At 44.3% G+C, this 17,064-nt stretch overlaps 2 protein-coding genes across 2 annotated transcripts; one reads left to right on the top strand and one right to left on the bottom strand.

The window, feature by feature from the left end:
• The first annotated feature begins 1,028 nt into the window (after positions 1–1,028).
• Positions 1,029–3,790, top strand: LOC133925835 (cyclin-D1-1-like). Its single transcript, XM_062371584.1, has 6 exons — positions 1,029–1,413; positions 1,530–1,616; positions 2,289–2,384; positions 2,453–2,654; positions 3,288–3,424; positions 3,513–3,790. The coding sequence occupies exons 1-6, from the start codon at positions 1,150–1,152 to the stop codon at positions 3,663–3,665; spliced, it is 939 nt and encodes a 312-aa protein (XP_062227568.1). The 5' UTR covers positions 1,029–1,149; the 3' UTR covers positions 3,666–3,790.
• Positions 3,791–14,618: 10,828 nt separating this feature from the next.
• LOC133926578 (uncharacterized) lies at positions 14,619–16,791 on the bottom strand. The gene is made up of 2 exons (XM_062372585.1): positions 16,160–16,791; positions 14,619–15,111 (listed from the first exon to the last, which is right to left on the bottom strand). Exons 1-2 carry the CDS (start codon positions 16,589–16,591, stop codon positions 15,007–15,009), a joined length of 537 nt encoding a protein of 178 aa, XP_062228569.1. The 5' UTR covers positions 16,592–16,791; the 3' UTR covers positions 14,619–15,006.
• Positions 16,792–17,064: the final 273 nt, after the last annotated feature.

The following is a 17,064-nucleotide window of genomic DNA, read 5'->3' as shown; positions in this document are numbered from 1 at the left end:
TGAGTAAACTGCCCTGGACGCCTATTTTATGTACCTCTGTTAGATACTCTGACGCTATCTCTAAGTATTCATCGGATCATCCGGTGTGTACAAATTACCACACACCGGACCATTCAGGAAGTGTAATTTTCCCTAAACTTGACATAACTTTGCCAACTCTATTTCTATCAATTTTGATTAGTCATGATTATAGTCGCAACACATATACGTAATTACACAATAAAAAATCATCAAACCAAAATAACACTTTATTAATCACCCATCTCATATAAATCAAAGCTCATTTCAATTTGATTTCCCCTAATGTAACGTCTAAGTATGCTGCAAGACATCCACTAGTAATAGTCGTCTTGGAAAACGTGGCTTCTATGGAAAACTTGGCGTCTTCTTTTATTTAAAAATAAAGCTGCTACTACCTTTCACATACTACTCTCGTGCTGCCAAACTGTTTGGAGGGCAGGACGGCTAAATCACTTGTATGAAGAACCGCGTAGATGATAGATCTCTCATACTTGAAATGACCTTATTATGTTACGCGAATTATTTTCAGTTTTCCTTTCCGGAATGCTGTTGTTTCAAATGAAATTGACTTGAAAAATTGACGGATGATGGCCTCTTCACTTCACTCAACTCATCTGATACGTACAAATGGACCTTATAACTTTTTCTTCATAAGGGGTCCTCTGTTAATTACGACACAATATCTATAAAAGAAAGGGTTAACAAAAATCCGAAAAATCACCTAACATAACGACATATACTCATTGCGTCTCACGGGAGCGAGCTAATAAGCATAAGACCCTGTGAGACGTAACTGTACACGGCCCCATGCGTAGCAGCGTCACGCGTGCAATTATATTAGAGGAACTGCTTTGTGCTTCTCTCTCGTATCACGAATTCTCAATGCCTGTGGCGCACAGTATTGTACGGAGTATAGAGTCAATACAAGAGTAAGAAAAATAGTACGTGGTCCAAGCAGCCAAACAAATACGCTATGGCTATACTGTACAGCACAACACCACGCATCACCATTCTCATACACTCTCCGCTGCGCTGCACTCAGCTGCTCTACCACAGCATACCTGCACGTAGTACTCCTAGTCCTAGCTATCAGTATTGGGCAAAGATGGGCATTGCCGCAAGGAGCCGATGATGGGATCGATGCCGTGCTCCGACGACGACGCGCTCCTCTTGTGCGGCGAGGACGCGGGCGAGCTGGGACGCGACGGCGGCCCGGGGCGCCACTGCACCGACGACACTGCCGGTTTTCGTGAGCCGCTGGTGCAGGAGGACTACTACGCCGACGTGTCTGTCACAGGGGAGACCGAGTACTCGCCGGCGGTGGGATGCCCGGACCGCCCGACGAGCGACCGGCCGGCCGGCTGGGCGGAGTCCGTTTCTTGGATCCTCAAGGTGCAGCTGGCGACGCGCGCGGCCTCCATTGGTTGGGCTGGGCAGTGTGTTGCCATGAACCTTTTCTTCTTACCTTCTTCCCGTTGTTGTATGCCTGACGTGTTTGTCTCTTACAGGCCCGGTCGTACCACGGCTTCCAGCCGGCGACGGCGTACCTCGCCGTGAGCTACATGGACCGGTTCCTGTCCTCCCGTCGCCTGCCGGTCAGTGACCCCTCCCTCTCAATCTATGTCCGGTTTTTAATTAATTAATTAATCACAAAGTACTTTCACTAATGTGTTAATGACATGTGGGGCCAGAGTGTCAATTACTACTGATTTGGATTGACTGATGATAGATGGTACTAGGTGGGAGCCTGGAACACAAGCCTGAGGAATGCTTTAGGCAAAAAGATGCAACTTGAAAAGAACTCTAGGCTGAATCTAGGTTAGATAGGCCATTTTAGTTTGTCAGAGCACGCAGGGGAATTCGCCATTAGTAGACGAAGCATGCATGTGACTGAATGCTATTCTGTTCGTATGTGCCAGATCATGATGAATTATTATCGTCAGGGGCACTGTTTAGATTTGGAATTGGCTATAATTTGTCAGATAGGGCCATCTTTGGTTGCCTGGTTCACGTTTCACCAACTTATCTGCACTAGTATCTTGCTGGTTCAGCTTTATCACAAGTTCTCACGTTCTCACAAACTTGTTAGATCTGAAAGTCACAATGTGCACAACATTTGCAACTGAGAGTGTCATAACGCTATCTTTCATTGTTACGCACGATTGTGTTTACTGTAGTTCTACGCAGATATAAATAAGCCGTACATGGCATTGGAATTTCAGTCACATTGCTCATCTCATTCTTTTTCCTGATCCCATACGATACAGGATCATGGATGGGCGTTCCAGTTGCTGTCTGTGGCTTGTTTATCTCTGGCAGCCAAGATGGAGGAAACATCAGTACCTTCCCTCCTGAACCTTCAGGTAACTCCAATCAATTTTATCAACCCTTCTCTTATGCATGTGGGTATTTTTCTAATCAATGCCAACAGATTGAGAGCACAAGATTCATTTTTGAACCACGGACGATTCAAAGAATGGAGCTCCTCGTCCTCGCACAGCTGGATTGGAGGCTCCGGTCCCTGACGCCGTTTGCGTTCATCGACCTGTTTGCTTGCAAGGCCGATTCATCAGGAAGGTGCACAAGAAGCCTGGTCTTGAGAGCATGCCAAATAACTCTCAATGCAATCCATGGTACTACTATCTTTCCAGATAAGGAAAAATATATCAGAGCATGTACATCTGTTACCACCTCTATTAAGCGCTATAGGTAGTTAGTTAGCTTCGTCTCTTTTTTACCTACTTGTGTTGTATCCCTTAGCATCTATTCATAAGTGCTAAAGTGATTTAAAATATTTAATTTTGTTGCTAAAATGGAGTTTAGCACCAGTAGCAAACCTTAGCATTGATGCCATGTATTCTAACCTTAGCATCTATACCTACATCCCTTAGCACCGGTGCTAACTCATTTCTCTTTCGCTTAGCTTCTCTTTAGCACACATGCTCTCAGTAAACTTGCCTTTGTAACCTGAATAGCTGATATTTTGTATCTCTGATGAACTTATTTCCTGTATGCCTACGCAATGTCATCGTTGTCTTTATGTTATTCCCCCCTCTTTTAGGAAAACATGGTGTCAGTAGAGTCAGGGTCTCAGTAATCAGTACTACATAGGAAGGAAATCATTGGGGCCTATTGCCCATCATCGGCCAAATTAAACACCATTTATAGATGTAACAGTTCAAAAATATAGTGTCTCCCAATCGACTGATAAGCAGATTGTCCTGAATAGCTTCAAACTAATCGTAGAATTTCTTGCCATGGAGCAGAAACCGAGTTCCTGAACCACTGCCCTTCATCAATGGCGGCAGCCGCCGTGCTATTCGCAGTGACTGAGACACCAGCCATGTCACGCGTCAGCGCCAGTCCTGAGACAGCAGCTTCATGGTGCGCTGGTCTGACTGAGGTAGGTAACTGACTGATTGACTAGCTCATGACATGATCAACTGAAGATCTCTGTAACCTTGTCAGTAATGAGAAAAAAAAATTTATAGGAAGGGATCAGAAGTTGCTACCAGTTACTGCAGAAGCTAGCGCTCACGACGAGGAAGCATCCAATGATCCTTTCACCGCAGCTGAGATCAATGCCATGCTCATCTTCAGCGAGCAAACGGCGCAAGCTGAACGGCCGTTTCGGAGAAGAGTGACAAGAGCAGTTCTTTTTTAATGCTATTTTTCATCACTAGTTTCTGCTCTGCATGAAGTCATAAGCGGCGAAATATATATAACTTTTGTAGTTTGTTCAGAAAAGAATAATTTATTTGAGCATAATGTGGCGAGTATAATCGAAAAAAAGTTCATGTCGTATGGAGATGAATTGATGGAGACCATTAGACCAACAACTTGTGCATTTGTTTCAGAAAAGTGATGCAAAAGTGAAGTAAAGGTTGCATTCAGTATGACGCTTTTAGACTGGAATTGCAGTAGTCTTCAGGGCTGGTCAAGTTAGGTACCACTAGCCAATCAATAGCATATATATCCTCCCCATTTGTCTCTTGCTAACTACAGCTGATGAGTTGAGGTGTTTGTTTAGCTAAACCTGATTACTCCTTTCACATCTCTACTTGAGTGGAATAAGATTTTATATTAAAAAACAACAGTCTGCCTGTGTTGGTTATACCTGCACCATAGTGGCCATGTCAAATGTCATGAACTGACTGAAATTTCTCGAGACCACACCGCAAATGCTTGTTCTTTCAGGGTAAGAGGTCCTCTTTACCAAATCTGTCCAGCCTTTATGTAAAGCAGTGTCACGAAGACATCATTTGCTCACCAGCTCGATGCGCATTTCGAACCGCTGCCAGCTCTCCGATTTACAAAAAGATGACATGAAAGATTTGAACGATCAATGCTACCCGCGTCCAAAAAATGTGAAATGTTCTTGCAGGAATTCTGAAATTTGTTGTCTGACGGACCAGACCTACAATGGTTTTTGTTAAGGCCTGCAATGATTATTGTAGACAGTGAGACCCTAATTAAGACTTGATGATGAGTCTGTATGTAAATATATAATACCCTGAGATCTGAGAACTAGATCTTGCATAATCTGTTCGTTTTGCGTCCTTATAGACGGTATCAGAGTATTTGTAGTTGGTACTGCCTTTAGCAGGTGTCATCTGATGATGCGTGATCATTCGAAGATCCAGCTTAGCAACGTTGTACTCGAAAGTACCGATTCTTTTCACTGGTAAAGTTAGATTAAATGCAGTGCAGGATGTTTAGTCTTCACGTGTTTCATTTTGCAGCAATGAGTTAGCCCTTTATCTTTCTTCCCAACATTTTATAACAACACACTAAACATACTACCCCTCTAATCACAAAAGACTGTCACTTTGAACATTGATATGGTCACCAAACACTATTTTGACAACTAATTACTGGTATAAAATACATGCAAAATATAGCAAAGTTATGTCATTTTGAAACTACTTTTGGAGATAAGTAGTTAAAGATTCAATCAAAATATTCAAAAAGACATTAATAGTTAAAGATTAAACATGTTGATTGCACATAACAAAAACATGACACTACTTTTTGACTGGAGGGAGTAATTGACAAGGTTGTGACTAGGGAAAAATATTCGCCGAAATTTTGTGAATTTTGCTAATTTCGGCCTAGACCGAAATTGGCCCATTTTGATTAAAAAAATTCAGTCTAGTTCAAATGGACCTGGTCCCAATTAATTCATTAGCACAACCCCCATTCCAACTCTACTCCCTCAAATATCCAGCCGGTTTTGAATTATTTTATTTTTGGGGCATTTGCAAATACCTCCCTGATTTTTTTTTTTGCAAAGATGCTACTCGAATGACAGTTTTAATGGCATTTTTGCAATTTTCTAATGGCAAACTTGCAATAACACCAGGAGTAGTGGTTTCTTTGCAATTGTCCCTTTATTTTTTTTATGATCTTATCCCTTTCCTCCCCACCCGAGTAGCCAAACTCACTCCTGTTCCCACCTGAGCAGCGGCGTCTAGACCACCCGGCCAGTGCGGCGCACAAGCGGCACGGGGTGTGGGCAACGCGGCAATGCGCAGTGCGGGGCACAGGCGGCGCGGCAGCATGGGCCATCTTTGGTTTCCTGCAGGATATCATCAATTCCTCCTAGACCTAGATACTCTGGTTTCTCACTCAAAAACTCCTAGACCTAGGTACTCCGGTTCACATTTCCATTTAGGGAATTGTTTTGGTCAATGATCACCTCCATCTTTGAAATGTGAACCGGTTAAGGAATTATAGATCATCAGGTAATTGATTTTGAAGTTCTTGAGAAATGATGACCGGTTAGTTGTTGATTTGTTGCCGAAAGTTGATGTCGATAGCAAACAGTGGCAGAGCCAACAAGCAACCCAAAGGGGGGCTCATCTTCTTCTTCCTCCTCCAGTCCTCTCTTCTTCTTCCTCCTCTTCCTTCTCCACATCATCTCCCTCCTCTTCTCCTTTTCTTACAAAAAATGGAGGGGGGGGGGGTGAAGGGGGATCCATGGCACAACAGACAGTAGGGGTGGGGGCTTGACCCCCCTGCTGCACCATGGAATCCACCTCTAATTGTAAATAGTATTTGACTTGAAGCACTAGCGCGATGCCCTTGTCTTGATTGATTGCCTATGCTTGCTACTAGTTGCTCCATATCATTTAGTTATCAAATTTTTCCATGAAGTATCAACTATCAAGTTTATATTTTTTGCTTACATGATAGGGTCCAATAGGTTATATTTCATGTTTTTTGTGTCTCTGGAGGGACAAAAAATAACCCATATAGGATTGATACCCAGTGAGGCCAGTATGGGGCTGTTAACATTGCACATTTGTAATTGTATGAGTTCAAACTCGGGTTCAATGCAGAGAAGAGACACTGAGTGAAACACTACCTCAAGTTCCTGTTTACGACCCTCCTCCTTCCTAGCCTCTGACCTTGCACTTCTTTGCACCTCAAAAATTAAAGCAGCAATGGTGACCTATAATTAAAAGAAAGATGGAGTATCATTAGATGAAATTTAAAATTTTATCTTATTTTATAGAACAAAGCAGTTTTTCTTTAGCCTATTAAATATATCCCTGTGATTATTGCATATGTAATGACATACACAATTTATTATTGGTTTAGAGAAGTACCAAAAAGATAAAGCCTTCCCCAATGAGATCAGTAGCTGCTTGTACTGCCTTCTGCTCATCTAAATATGCCTTTGTATCTTTGTAGTGATACGCCTTTATAGCATACTTGATAGGTTAACTAATACAAGAGTGCAAGTCAGATTCCAATAATGCTTTGTTGCTCTTAAAGGACCAGAATTGAACATGTAAAAGAAAACTATTCATGTATACCTAAGGGTGTAATAGGCACAATGGAAACATGTATGGCCATTTGCGTAAATAAATCATAAATTTTTCAATTTTTTTGGCCCTTTACATTAATAAATTACATTTTTTCATTTTGTAACTGATTGATGGGTATTATTTGGGGGTGACATAAAGGAGCTGCAGAATTATGCCATTCGCATCATGTCACGGTGCGTGTCATCTAGCGGGTGTGAGTGGAATTGGAGCACTTTTGCATGGGTTCATACAAAGGTGAGGAACCAGCTTGGTTATGAAAAGATACGGAAGTTTGTGTATGTACGCCACAATTTGAAGCAACACCTAAATCACTTTGAAGAGAAGGAGATTGATCCATGTGCTATGTTGATGGATGCCACATTATTTGATCAATCAAACCCAATCATGGAATGGTTGAACAATCTAAGAATTGAAGAAGTTTGACTTGTCTCTTGAATAAATGCTTAGTCGATAAGGAAGAGGAAACTTGCTAGGCTATGAAGGAATAATAGGAAGAAAGACAAGATGGTTGTGACGGATGAAGAAAATGACTTCATAGATTCTGAAAACAACACAGATGATGGCACTCTACCTGGTAGCCCTGCTTATGCTGGGTCTGGTGATAGTAGCTCGACAGGAGACACTAACAATGATGGTCACAGAGATGACTACGAATATGACAAACCAAGGGCATACGATGGCAATTAATTATGCGTGTTTTCCTTTTGTTTTCATGTTTCTCAAATAGTCTAATGGGTGTGCCTTTGTTTCCATAGGTAATACTGCATATGATACTTTGGCCCCAAAAAAAGCAATTTGAAGAAGAGCCAGCTGAGAATGTCACACAAATGATAAAGTGTGCTAGGAAGAAGAAGATGGTTATGGGCCATTGATCTTTTTTTATGGTCATGTGATGCTTGTATGAACTTTGATATTCTTAGTTTCCTACTATGAAGTTATGTACCTTTGATTTTTTGTTATAGCCATGTGATGCTTGTATGGACTTTGATATTCCTAATTTCCCAATATGGAGTTATAGACCTTTGTCTTTTGTTATGGTCATATGATGCTTGTTAGACTATGGACTTTGATAGCCCCACTATGGACATTTGATCTTCGTACAGAATTTGTTACATTTTTTTACGTATATCACAATTATTTACATTTTTTTTGTCAAACTACGCTGTCAAAACGGGGTCAATGGTTGCAGTCTGCCAAAATTTTGGTAAAATTTTGGCCAATTTTTTTTTAAATTTTGATTGGGTCATTTGTCCAAATTTTTGAATTTTTGCCCAAGTTTCACGATTTTCGGTGATTTCACCCATCGGCGAAAAAACGGTCAGCGAAATTTGAACCCTGATTGTGACTTGTAAGACCCTAACTTTTTCGTCTTCAAGGGACATGTGTTTCAATGTCAATGTGGAATACATGAAGATACTATCGGTCCCATCTTTTGTGGTTCCTCTATGCACCTCGTATCAATCCCTAGATCAGTAACTGATACACATATTTCCAACAGAATATCCATCATAGTCATACATCGAATACAATACTTGGAATGGAGTCTTACATAATGCATACACCACATAGCTCATCACATAGCTTTAGAATCTTAAATAAAGTTCTTATAACACAACAGAAAGTAATGGGTAAGCCTAATACCTATAGACAACTTAAGTGCGGATGAAGTCTTAATCTTCTACTCTTCATTGCCAACATCGGCATAGTTGTTTTCTGGTTCTTCATCGAATTCAACAAAGCAAGGGTGAGTACATAAGATACTCAATAAGTACAACTTCAAGGGATGAATAGATGTGTAAGGGATAAACCAAGGATGAGGCTATAGTCTTTACGTTTTAGAGGAAAACCAATTTTGATGAAGTGGTTTAGTTTGCAAAGCCTAACTCAAAGCTTTTGGGGAAAGCGGTGTTAAGGTAAGATTTATGGGGTTATTGACCTTAGGGGAGATTCATCCATCCCATCAGTTCCCAAGTTTTATAGTTAGTGGCACCTGGTCCTCTCAAACTTAAGGCACACATCTCATACTTCCAAAGCATAGGCATACATCTCACTCACATGTCAAGGAGGTACTCATACCATAGAACTAATCATTGTGATCGAACCATAGCATGTCCTTGTCCTTGAACACGGCTATCTAAATTATTTTACACTTTGCAGAGGTTGCACACTTTACCCACAACATATGCAAAAACTCTAACCTTAGCAACTAATGGAGCTGGCATAACAAGGAACCACTCTCCCAATATTGCCATAATATCCACATATGGGACACACAACCAGGGGTTCATGTAAACATGCCTCACTTAGAGTCTCCTAACCTGATCACAGACATCACGCAGAATATCCAAGTCTTCTCTTGATTCCCGTTACCACTATCAGCCTTGGGTATTGAGTTAAGCCGGAAGGGTTAGGTCAAGTCATGCCACATACATGATATGTGGTTGTATGGTTTTCTCTAGGTAGGATGTCACAACTAACCTGTTCTTATACAACCGAGGCAAATGTCTCCCAGCAAAAACACAACACAGACGAATCTTACCCCTAAGGTAGCCCCACCCCCATGGGGTACTTTACTCACCCTCGTCAAACCAATCTTTAGAGTTTGGTTAACACCACCATTCTTAACCAATTCACACCACCAAGGACACACATCATTTCACACTTTTTGCAATAACATGATTAACACAAGTAATTAACATGGTTTGGCATTCATGTGTGTCAATCCTAAGCATGCTAGTAGTTACAACAATTATCCAAACAATCAATATAGTTAATGTTAGGGACCTTCTATGGTTTCAACAAAATTTAGGCAAATCAATTTCAAGGCAGGGCATATGCATGCTAGGTCATAACTATCTCAGCATTTTAAACTTAATATCCTAAGCATGCATGATATTATAGGTCAAATTTGGCTCCACTAGTTGTGTTTTGAAAACATGGGTAGAATCTGATCAAAGATGTATGACTTTCTTTCATTGAAGTCTTCTTTTGCTCCTTCATCATACTCTGGGTCCTTGTGATCCTCCTCAAACACTTTTTCCTCTAACATACACAACTTAACGTTGATTAAGCATTTGATCAGGTAGTCCTACATGAACTCCAAGTAAAGGATGAACACTAAGGGAGATAAATTTGGCTGCTCTAGAGGGATATATATAGACTCTCCTGTTACCTACTACTATATGAATATGAAGTATGAAGACTAAGTGTAGTTATCGGCCAAAAGGCAGATCAAGTTATTATTTTACACTATTGTGTGAACATGAAGTATGAATACTAGGTGTGGTTATATGGAAAAAAAACTAAATATTAGATAGGTTTGTGAGAAATCTTGATCAAATCATTATAAATAATTTAAAGCAGATATATAGGTTAACCAACTGTGAGACAACTACTAGGGTTCTCTATGAGTACAAGTGTGCATGTGTGTTACTTTCCCTAATTTATGATTATCTTGCATTTTTACCTAATCATCAGACATTTTTTTATTAACTACACCAATTACGTTACTACTTGTTACTACTGAAATTGCATTCATTCATTATCTACACAGATTAAACCATTATATTAAATGTACTAAAATTTCCCTTATAGCCTAAAACATGATTACTTATGTTTATCTACATTTAAAACTACTCCAAAATTGGCTAAAAGACTATTCCTAGCTTTACGGCAAAATACACTTGAATTTAAATTAATTTTGGTGGAAGAATTGTCGAAATTAGAGTTGAAATAGAGAATAAATGGGCCTCGGAATGTTTGGTAGAAAATTAATTCAAAAAAGAAAAGGGGAGAATTGAAAAGGATTTTTGAATTAATATTTTCTAGAAAATCGAAAAATGGCACTATTCTATGAACAGGGCTGTGGATCGAGGGCGGTTTCGGTGTGTGGACCGGGTTGACGTGGCATGGGCTAGTTTTGTGGGGCTCGCTGGTCAGGCGAGAGAGAGAGAGAGAGAGAGAGAGAGAGAGAGAGAGAGAGAGAGAGAGAGGGAGGAGGGGGTGGCTCGACTACAAAGAGAGAGAGAGATCAAAGAGAGCGAGCGAGAGAGAGGGAGAATACTAACGATGGGACGATGGATCCAAAGCTGTCGATGGTGGCGACCTCGCCGGCGGAAAAGGAGGAAACCGACAGTGGTGGCACAGGTACGCGGGTTGTGTGGGTGTGAGTTAGGGCTTGGATTGGCTCCGGGGAGAAGAGAGGGGGAAAGGAGAGAGAAAAGGGAGAGGAAGGGAGGGAGGTGGGGGCTCACCAACGAGAGGAGGCGGCTGACTCGGCGGAGGTGGCGAATCAACGTCGGCAACAATAGGGTCTCGGGGGAAAACAAAGAGGGGGAGAGGGGATGGTGCGAGGGAGTGAGAGGCGGTGAGGGGCGATGGAGGTGGCCAGAGACCCCTTTTTTAGGCAAGCGTGGGTAACAAGGTATGACGGTGGTGAGACGGTTCTATATCACCACAGTGAGGGGTGATGTGGCTACAACGACATGTGCGATTCTCATGATGCGTGTCGATAGGACAGGGCAGGGAGCTGGCGACGAGGACAGGGAAGGATAGTGGCGGCGATATGGCGCCAGTGCCGGCAGACAGCTGATGCGATGGGAGGATAGGGAAGAGAGAGGATAGAGAGATTATTATTATTTTTTATACGGTGGAAATACAGGGTGTCAAGATACGTTACAACCTTCAAACGGAAAGAGAGAAGAAAATATAGTGTAGTACCAATCGCGAGCCAGAAACTGCACGAACATGCCACGGGTAACTTTGCCGATTGCCATGCTGCATGCCGATTGCCGCGTGCATGCCGAGTAGCTCCTTTTCGCCATTGCTGCCCTCCACTCTGAAACGCAAAGAGAGCAATGCAAAAAAAGGAAAGGAGAGAAAGGCGAATTCCAACACCCCGATGAATGCTCTCGCCACTCGATCTGCCCCTCTCGTCCCAGCCCAAGGTGACAGACAATGCATGCGGCGGTTCCTTTCGGCCAAAGTCACATCTCAAAAGCAAGCGCCGAGGCGCTGCATGATCACTGCAGATCGTCGCACGTCTCAGGGAGTCAGAAAGGCTGCAATCATATGCCGCCGCGGCGAGGAATGGGCTCAGGGACACACATGCACAAGCAGTGTGCTAGTGGGGAAGGAGAGCGGCGCAGTGGATGGGCGCACCGCGCACCCGGCCAGCCGGGCATTGCATGCGCACTGGCTGGCTGCTCGACCGACCGCCTGCGGTTTCTGCAGAAAGAAACCCAAATGTGCAGTGCAGGAGGGCAGAAGAAGGAAGAAGCTCTCGGTGCGCTGCTAACGTGTCGCATGTTACATATGCCGTGCGGCCGTCAGAAAAGCGAAAGCGGCTTTGGTTGGTCAATGCGGCGAGCACTAGCGATCCTCTCCTGGCTTTGTGTGGCTCACTGATCATCACAACTCACAAGAAAACTGGAGATCTTTCCTGAGTCATAGTCGATCTGCCCGTTGTGCTACTCTGAAATCAGGATCAGCTAGAATATCTTGCAACGGCAGTGAACTGCTTGCACTAACAGATGGCAGTTCACAAGGAAAATGTTCAGGCTAGGGTGCTCCAGCAGAATCAGGATCTTTGCAGGTTGTACAAACATGGACTGATGCTGTTAGTATGTCTCTTGATCTGCTCTGCGTCTTCTGCCAGAAAGAGTACATGATTGATTAATGTGGTCAATACACAACCTCGAGATCGAATATATAGAATATATATGACTTGGATATTAAGCAACCCTAGAGATAAAATAGAAACTAATCATATTCTGCTATAACAATCGGATCTCTAACATCCCTGACAGCCGATCCTAGGCAGTCGATCCGGATTCGATCCCCGACGGCTGCCCTCGAGCCGTTCGCTCAGCACCTCTGCTGCTGGGTGGGTGTGGGCCTCCTTAATGAAAAAAAACTCTAACATCCCCCGCAGCCGCAGCGAGAGCGTCACAAACGATGAGACGAGAGAGGAAGATGAATGACATCCCCGTAGTCGAAACAACATGATGCAAATGCTGTGACTGAGATGAGTTGCTCATACAGATGGTAGCCCTTTATGCCGATGTCAAGGTAGCCGAGAGCAAGGCAAGTAGCCATGGTCGAGGATGCCGTGCGTGAGATAGCCGTGGTCCATGTAGCTGTAGTCGGGGTTACCGTGGTTGAGAAAACTGCTCTTGAAGCCATAGGTGCTAGGAGGTTCCAGGGAAGAAGACAGCGATGCGGATGAGGCGATCGTTGAGAAGGGTTTGATGCCGAAGTAGACACTGTTGAGGATGAGGTGTGCACCTGGTTTGCCAAGCCCAGGAACACTTCAGGGACCAAGGCATGCATCGGTGTTGCCAGTATCAGGCACGCGAAGGAAGGGAACCCAACCATGCGCCAGTGTCTGATGGACCAGCATAAAAGGCTTCAATGGTCGTAGTGTGTAGAGCGGCGAGGAGGAGAAGGTGCCAATGCAGCCCGCAGTTATCGGAGTAGACGAAGAGATCGAGGAGGAGACTGGGACGTTGGCGACGAGGTTGTGCTGGATGAAGATGGAAGAAGAAGGCGGAACCAGCAGCCTGGAGCGGCGATGCCAGTGTTCGAGAGAGTGTGGCGACGGTGCTCGAAGAAGCCGACGAGGAACCCAAACAACATGACAAAGACCAAGTGCATCGACGACTGAGGCGATGATGTGCTGAGGGAGGCGGTGTCTGTCAGCCGGAGTGTCGTGGCGCGCTGAAACAGCGAGAGCCTCCGCTCGGCTGGACCGCACCCGGGAGGGCGTGGTGGCACTGCAGAGGTACAAATCACGGCCGACAGCACTACGACCCGAAGGTGGTGCAGCAGTAGCCTCGATACTCGGGTGGAGACATGCATACTTGAGGAGGACGGGAGCCATGCCCAATCGGCTGGGAGGAACTGCGCGTGGTCGGCTGATCAGACCAAGGGCGCGTGAGGTGGTCGTGGCAGAGGCGTCCAGATTGGTGAAGGCGTGTTAACGGGCGGGGTAGACGGGAACAGATTAGGGACACTGTAGTTGCGGCGGCACAGTAGTATCCGTGATCAGTGCTAGTGGAGTGGATGATGATTTGAGTAGAGGCACGAGGACGATGGGCGGCGAGTGATGCAAAATGATCTTGGATCGGAAAAAAACCTAAGAGAAACGTTGATTAATGATCGGTGAGGGAGAAAATCCCGATCAAGAGATCGAAAAAAAAACTCTATAGGGCGGCTAATCAACACGATTGGCTGTGCGAACCCTTTGTACAAGAGGCGCTGCCCCGACGGAGATCATAGAGATCGATCTCTCTAGAGGCACGCAGTGCGGAAGTTGGCAGCGGCTAGAGTTTAAAACCTAGGATCAGAACCTAAACTCGTGATACCAAGAAAGAGTACAAGGATTCATTAATGTGGTCAATATATTACATTGAGCCCCGAGGACCGAATACATAGAATACATGTCTTGAATATTAAACAACCTAAAGATAAGATGATAACTAATCATATTCTACTATAACAACTAGATCCTTATATATTATATACCATATACTCTAACACTACCAACCTAGACGATTTTTACAAGTACCCACCTTGTTCATTGCACGAGTACTAGGTTCAGCTGTGTGTGGGCATCTGATTTGGAGACCATTAGCCCTTGTCTCATCACCAACTTCGTCATCTGCAGAAACAATGCGCAATGCGCAGGCCTAGCTAGTAGGTGCATCAACGCGAATCAGCGTATAAAGTTCGCTTCCAACACGTAAATGAGTGGATTCCAGCTCCTGCCGCATCATTGCACTGATATTATGATTGCCAATCCGGCACCAAGCACGCAATACAATATGAAACTAGATCCTCAAAAGCTATCTGCAAAGAGATGTACTTTGCATCATGTCTGAAAATAACAGTACAGCACGCTTCTCTCTATCTCTTCTTAACATTTCAGAGTGTCCCAATTGATCTTAAACTCGCTAAAATGACATGAGTAAGATCTGTGACTTCTTACATGGGCTCGATCCTAACTACAAGCCCCTTCAGAGAATAAGTGTTCATGTTTTTGTGTTGACGGTGTCGAACACAGAAATCGACCGATTATCGCATCGGCACAGCTACTCTTCCTCTGCAGGCTGAATTCTGATGAACATAAACTCTAGAACGCAGATCGTTCACATTAGCTACTGACTTCGGCGATGCTGTGCAGAGAAGGGCGCCAATGGCGGTGCCTCGCGCCAGAATGCGCTGCTGAGCTAGAGTTGTTCCGGTGGCCGTCCCTGTCCTGTTGCGACAATTGCAGTCAGATGGGCGGCAGTAGAGTAATCAGAAGATGATAATTTTATCATGCTGAGCTAGTTTAAAATAAGATCAAATGACGACTGCTATAATTCATGCAAAATAGATGGTGATGGCGAATGACGTCTCCTGTGAATTAGTGCCCATTAGAAATGAATTGGTTGCTAAGACTACTAATGAATTCATGGCTTCTTGGCCTTTCTGCCAGCATCATGCAGGCATGTTCATATTCTTCGTTTATCTGACAGTTTGATTGGATTGCAGAATGTCAAACTTGTAGGGTTTTTTATATTAGGAGGTAGTAGAAAAATCGAGTAGCTGCCATCCCTACCATTTTCCGTGTGGTGTGAGGAAAGCAAGATGTGACCAAGGTATTATTATCTAGTTTGGTTTGAGAATAGTTTATCCACTATTTATAAGCACCCATGATATCATGTTTGGAGTAAATTATTCGAATTATTCCTTGTATCTTGATTATCTATTACAATATGATGATATCCTTTGTAATCAAATTGGTTGGTTGGTTAGGTACTAGTGTCACATAAAGGTATAAAATTAGGAGGGTGGGCAGCTAATAAGAAATATCAGTTGGAATAAGCTACATAGCCCAAGTTACCTCAGGATTATAAAGTTAGCCTACTAAGTACTAACTAGGTTTACCTACACTTATCTTTTTTAAAGGCTATTACCTACTCTTGTTTCTCAGTCAAACAAAACTTAATTAGTGACTGGAAGCAAAAAATCATAGTGCTCTTGTGAACTCAAAGAGAAAATTTGAAACTAAAGTTACAAACAAATTTCAAAGCAGAGCAGGCGAGCAATATCATCTCACTTTTCGTTGGAGAATGTTTTGGATGCAAACTTGCAGAGTATTATTGAACAGAAGAACTTATATTCATTGATGCATACCACATATCTTAATCATGCTCTAATTAGTCGAATCATCATTGTAGTGTCAGCAAAGAACAGCTGCGACGAAGAAGAAAACAGAGGAGATGTTGAACACCAAATGGATGGCAATCACAAAGCAGTACCTGATCAAGACTGTCATCCTGCTGCGCCTGTGAGTCGTCATCGGAACCGGTCCTCCCACCGGCCTGCTTTGGCTGAAGCACCGGCTGCTGCTGCTGCTGCGCCCTCTTGGTCTTCTCCTCCTTCTTGGCCTGCAGCGCCTTGGTGACCTCGGCGACGGTGATGAGGCGGTAGGCCTGGCCGAGCAGCAGCGTGTCCCGGGGCTTGAGCAGCTTCACCCGCGTCACCCGCGCCGTGCCGCGCCCCTTCTCCTCGGCTTGCATCTGTGGGTGCTTCTCCTCGGCGGCGGCACGGTGCGTGACGAGCGCGACGTAGTGTCCCGGGTTAGCGCGCATGACCTCGGCGGCGCTGGTTGCCCAGTAGAGCCGCTCGACGCGGCCGCCCGGGTGCTGCACCACCACCGTCGCCGCCTCCGCCGCCTGGCAGTTGCCCATCGGTCCTCGGTCCCTGCTTGTTGCAGAGAGAGAGAGAGAGAGAGAGAGAGAGAGAGGTTGGTGGCGGCGGCGAGTGGTGTTGAACGATTTATGAAGCGGCGGTGGGCGGTGGGCGCGCCGGTGGGTGGCTGTGGGGTATGCGACTGAGATGGTGCTGCATGGATGGATCGAACGGTATAAATTCGTTGACCGCCGTGCCCGCTCCGGTCCACCGCTCTGCTCCGACGTGTGCGCTCGCGTTTGGCGCGGGGCGTGGCAGGATAAGACGCGCGCGGTGGTGCATCTACGCTACGGTAGCGGTAGGAGTACAACTCCGGTACGACCGCCGCTACCTGAGCTTTGAGTGCTCCGTCCCTGCAAAATTGAAGAAGATACACAAATCTCAAAGCACCCGGAAGGTAGAAACCGGTTGAAATCCAGCACTGGGTTTCTGCTTTTAAAATTTCAAAACTTCTCTTAGTCGTGGCTATGGC

This window comes from Phragmites australis, chromosome 8 (genome assembly GCF_958298935.1).
Source record: "Phragmites australis chromosome 8, lpPhrAust1.1, whole genome shotgun sequence".
Lineage (NCBI taxonomy): Eukaryota > Viridiplantae > Streptophyta > Magnoliopsida > Poales > Poaceae > Phragmites > Phragmites australis.
Note: the sequence above shows the minus strand (reverse complement) of the source record. Positions and strands in the feature narration are given on the sequence as shown.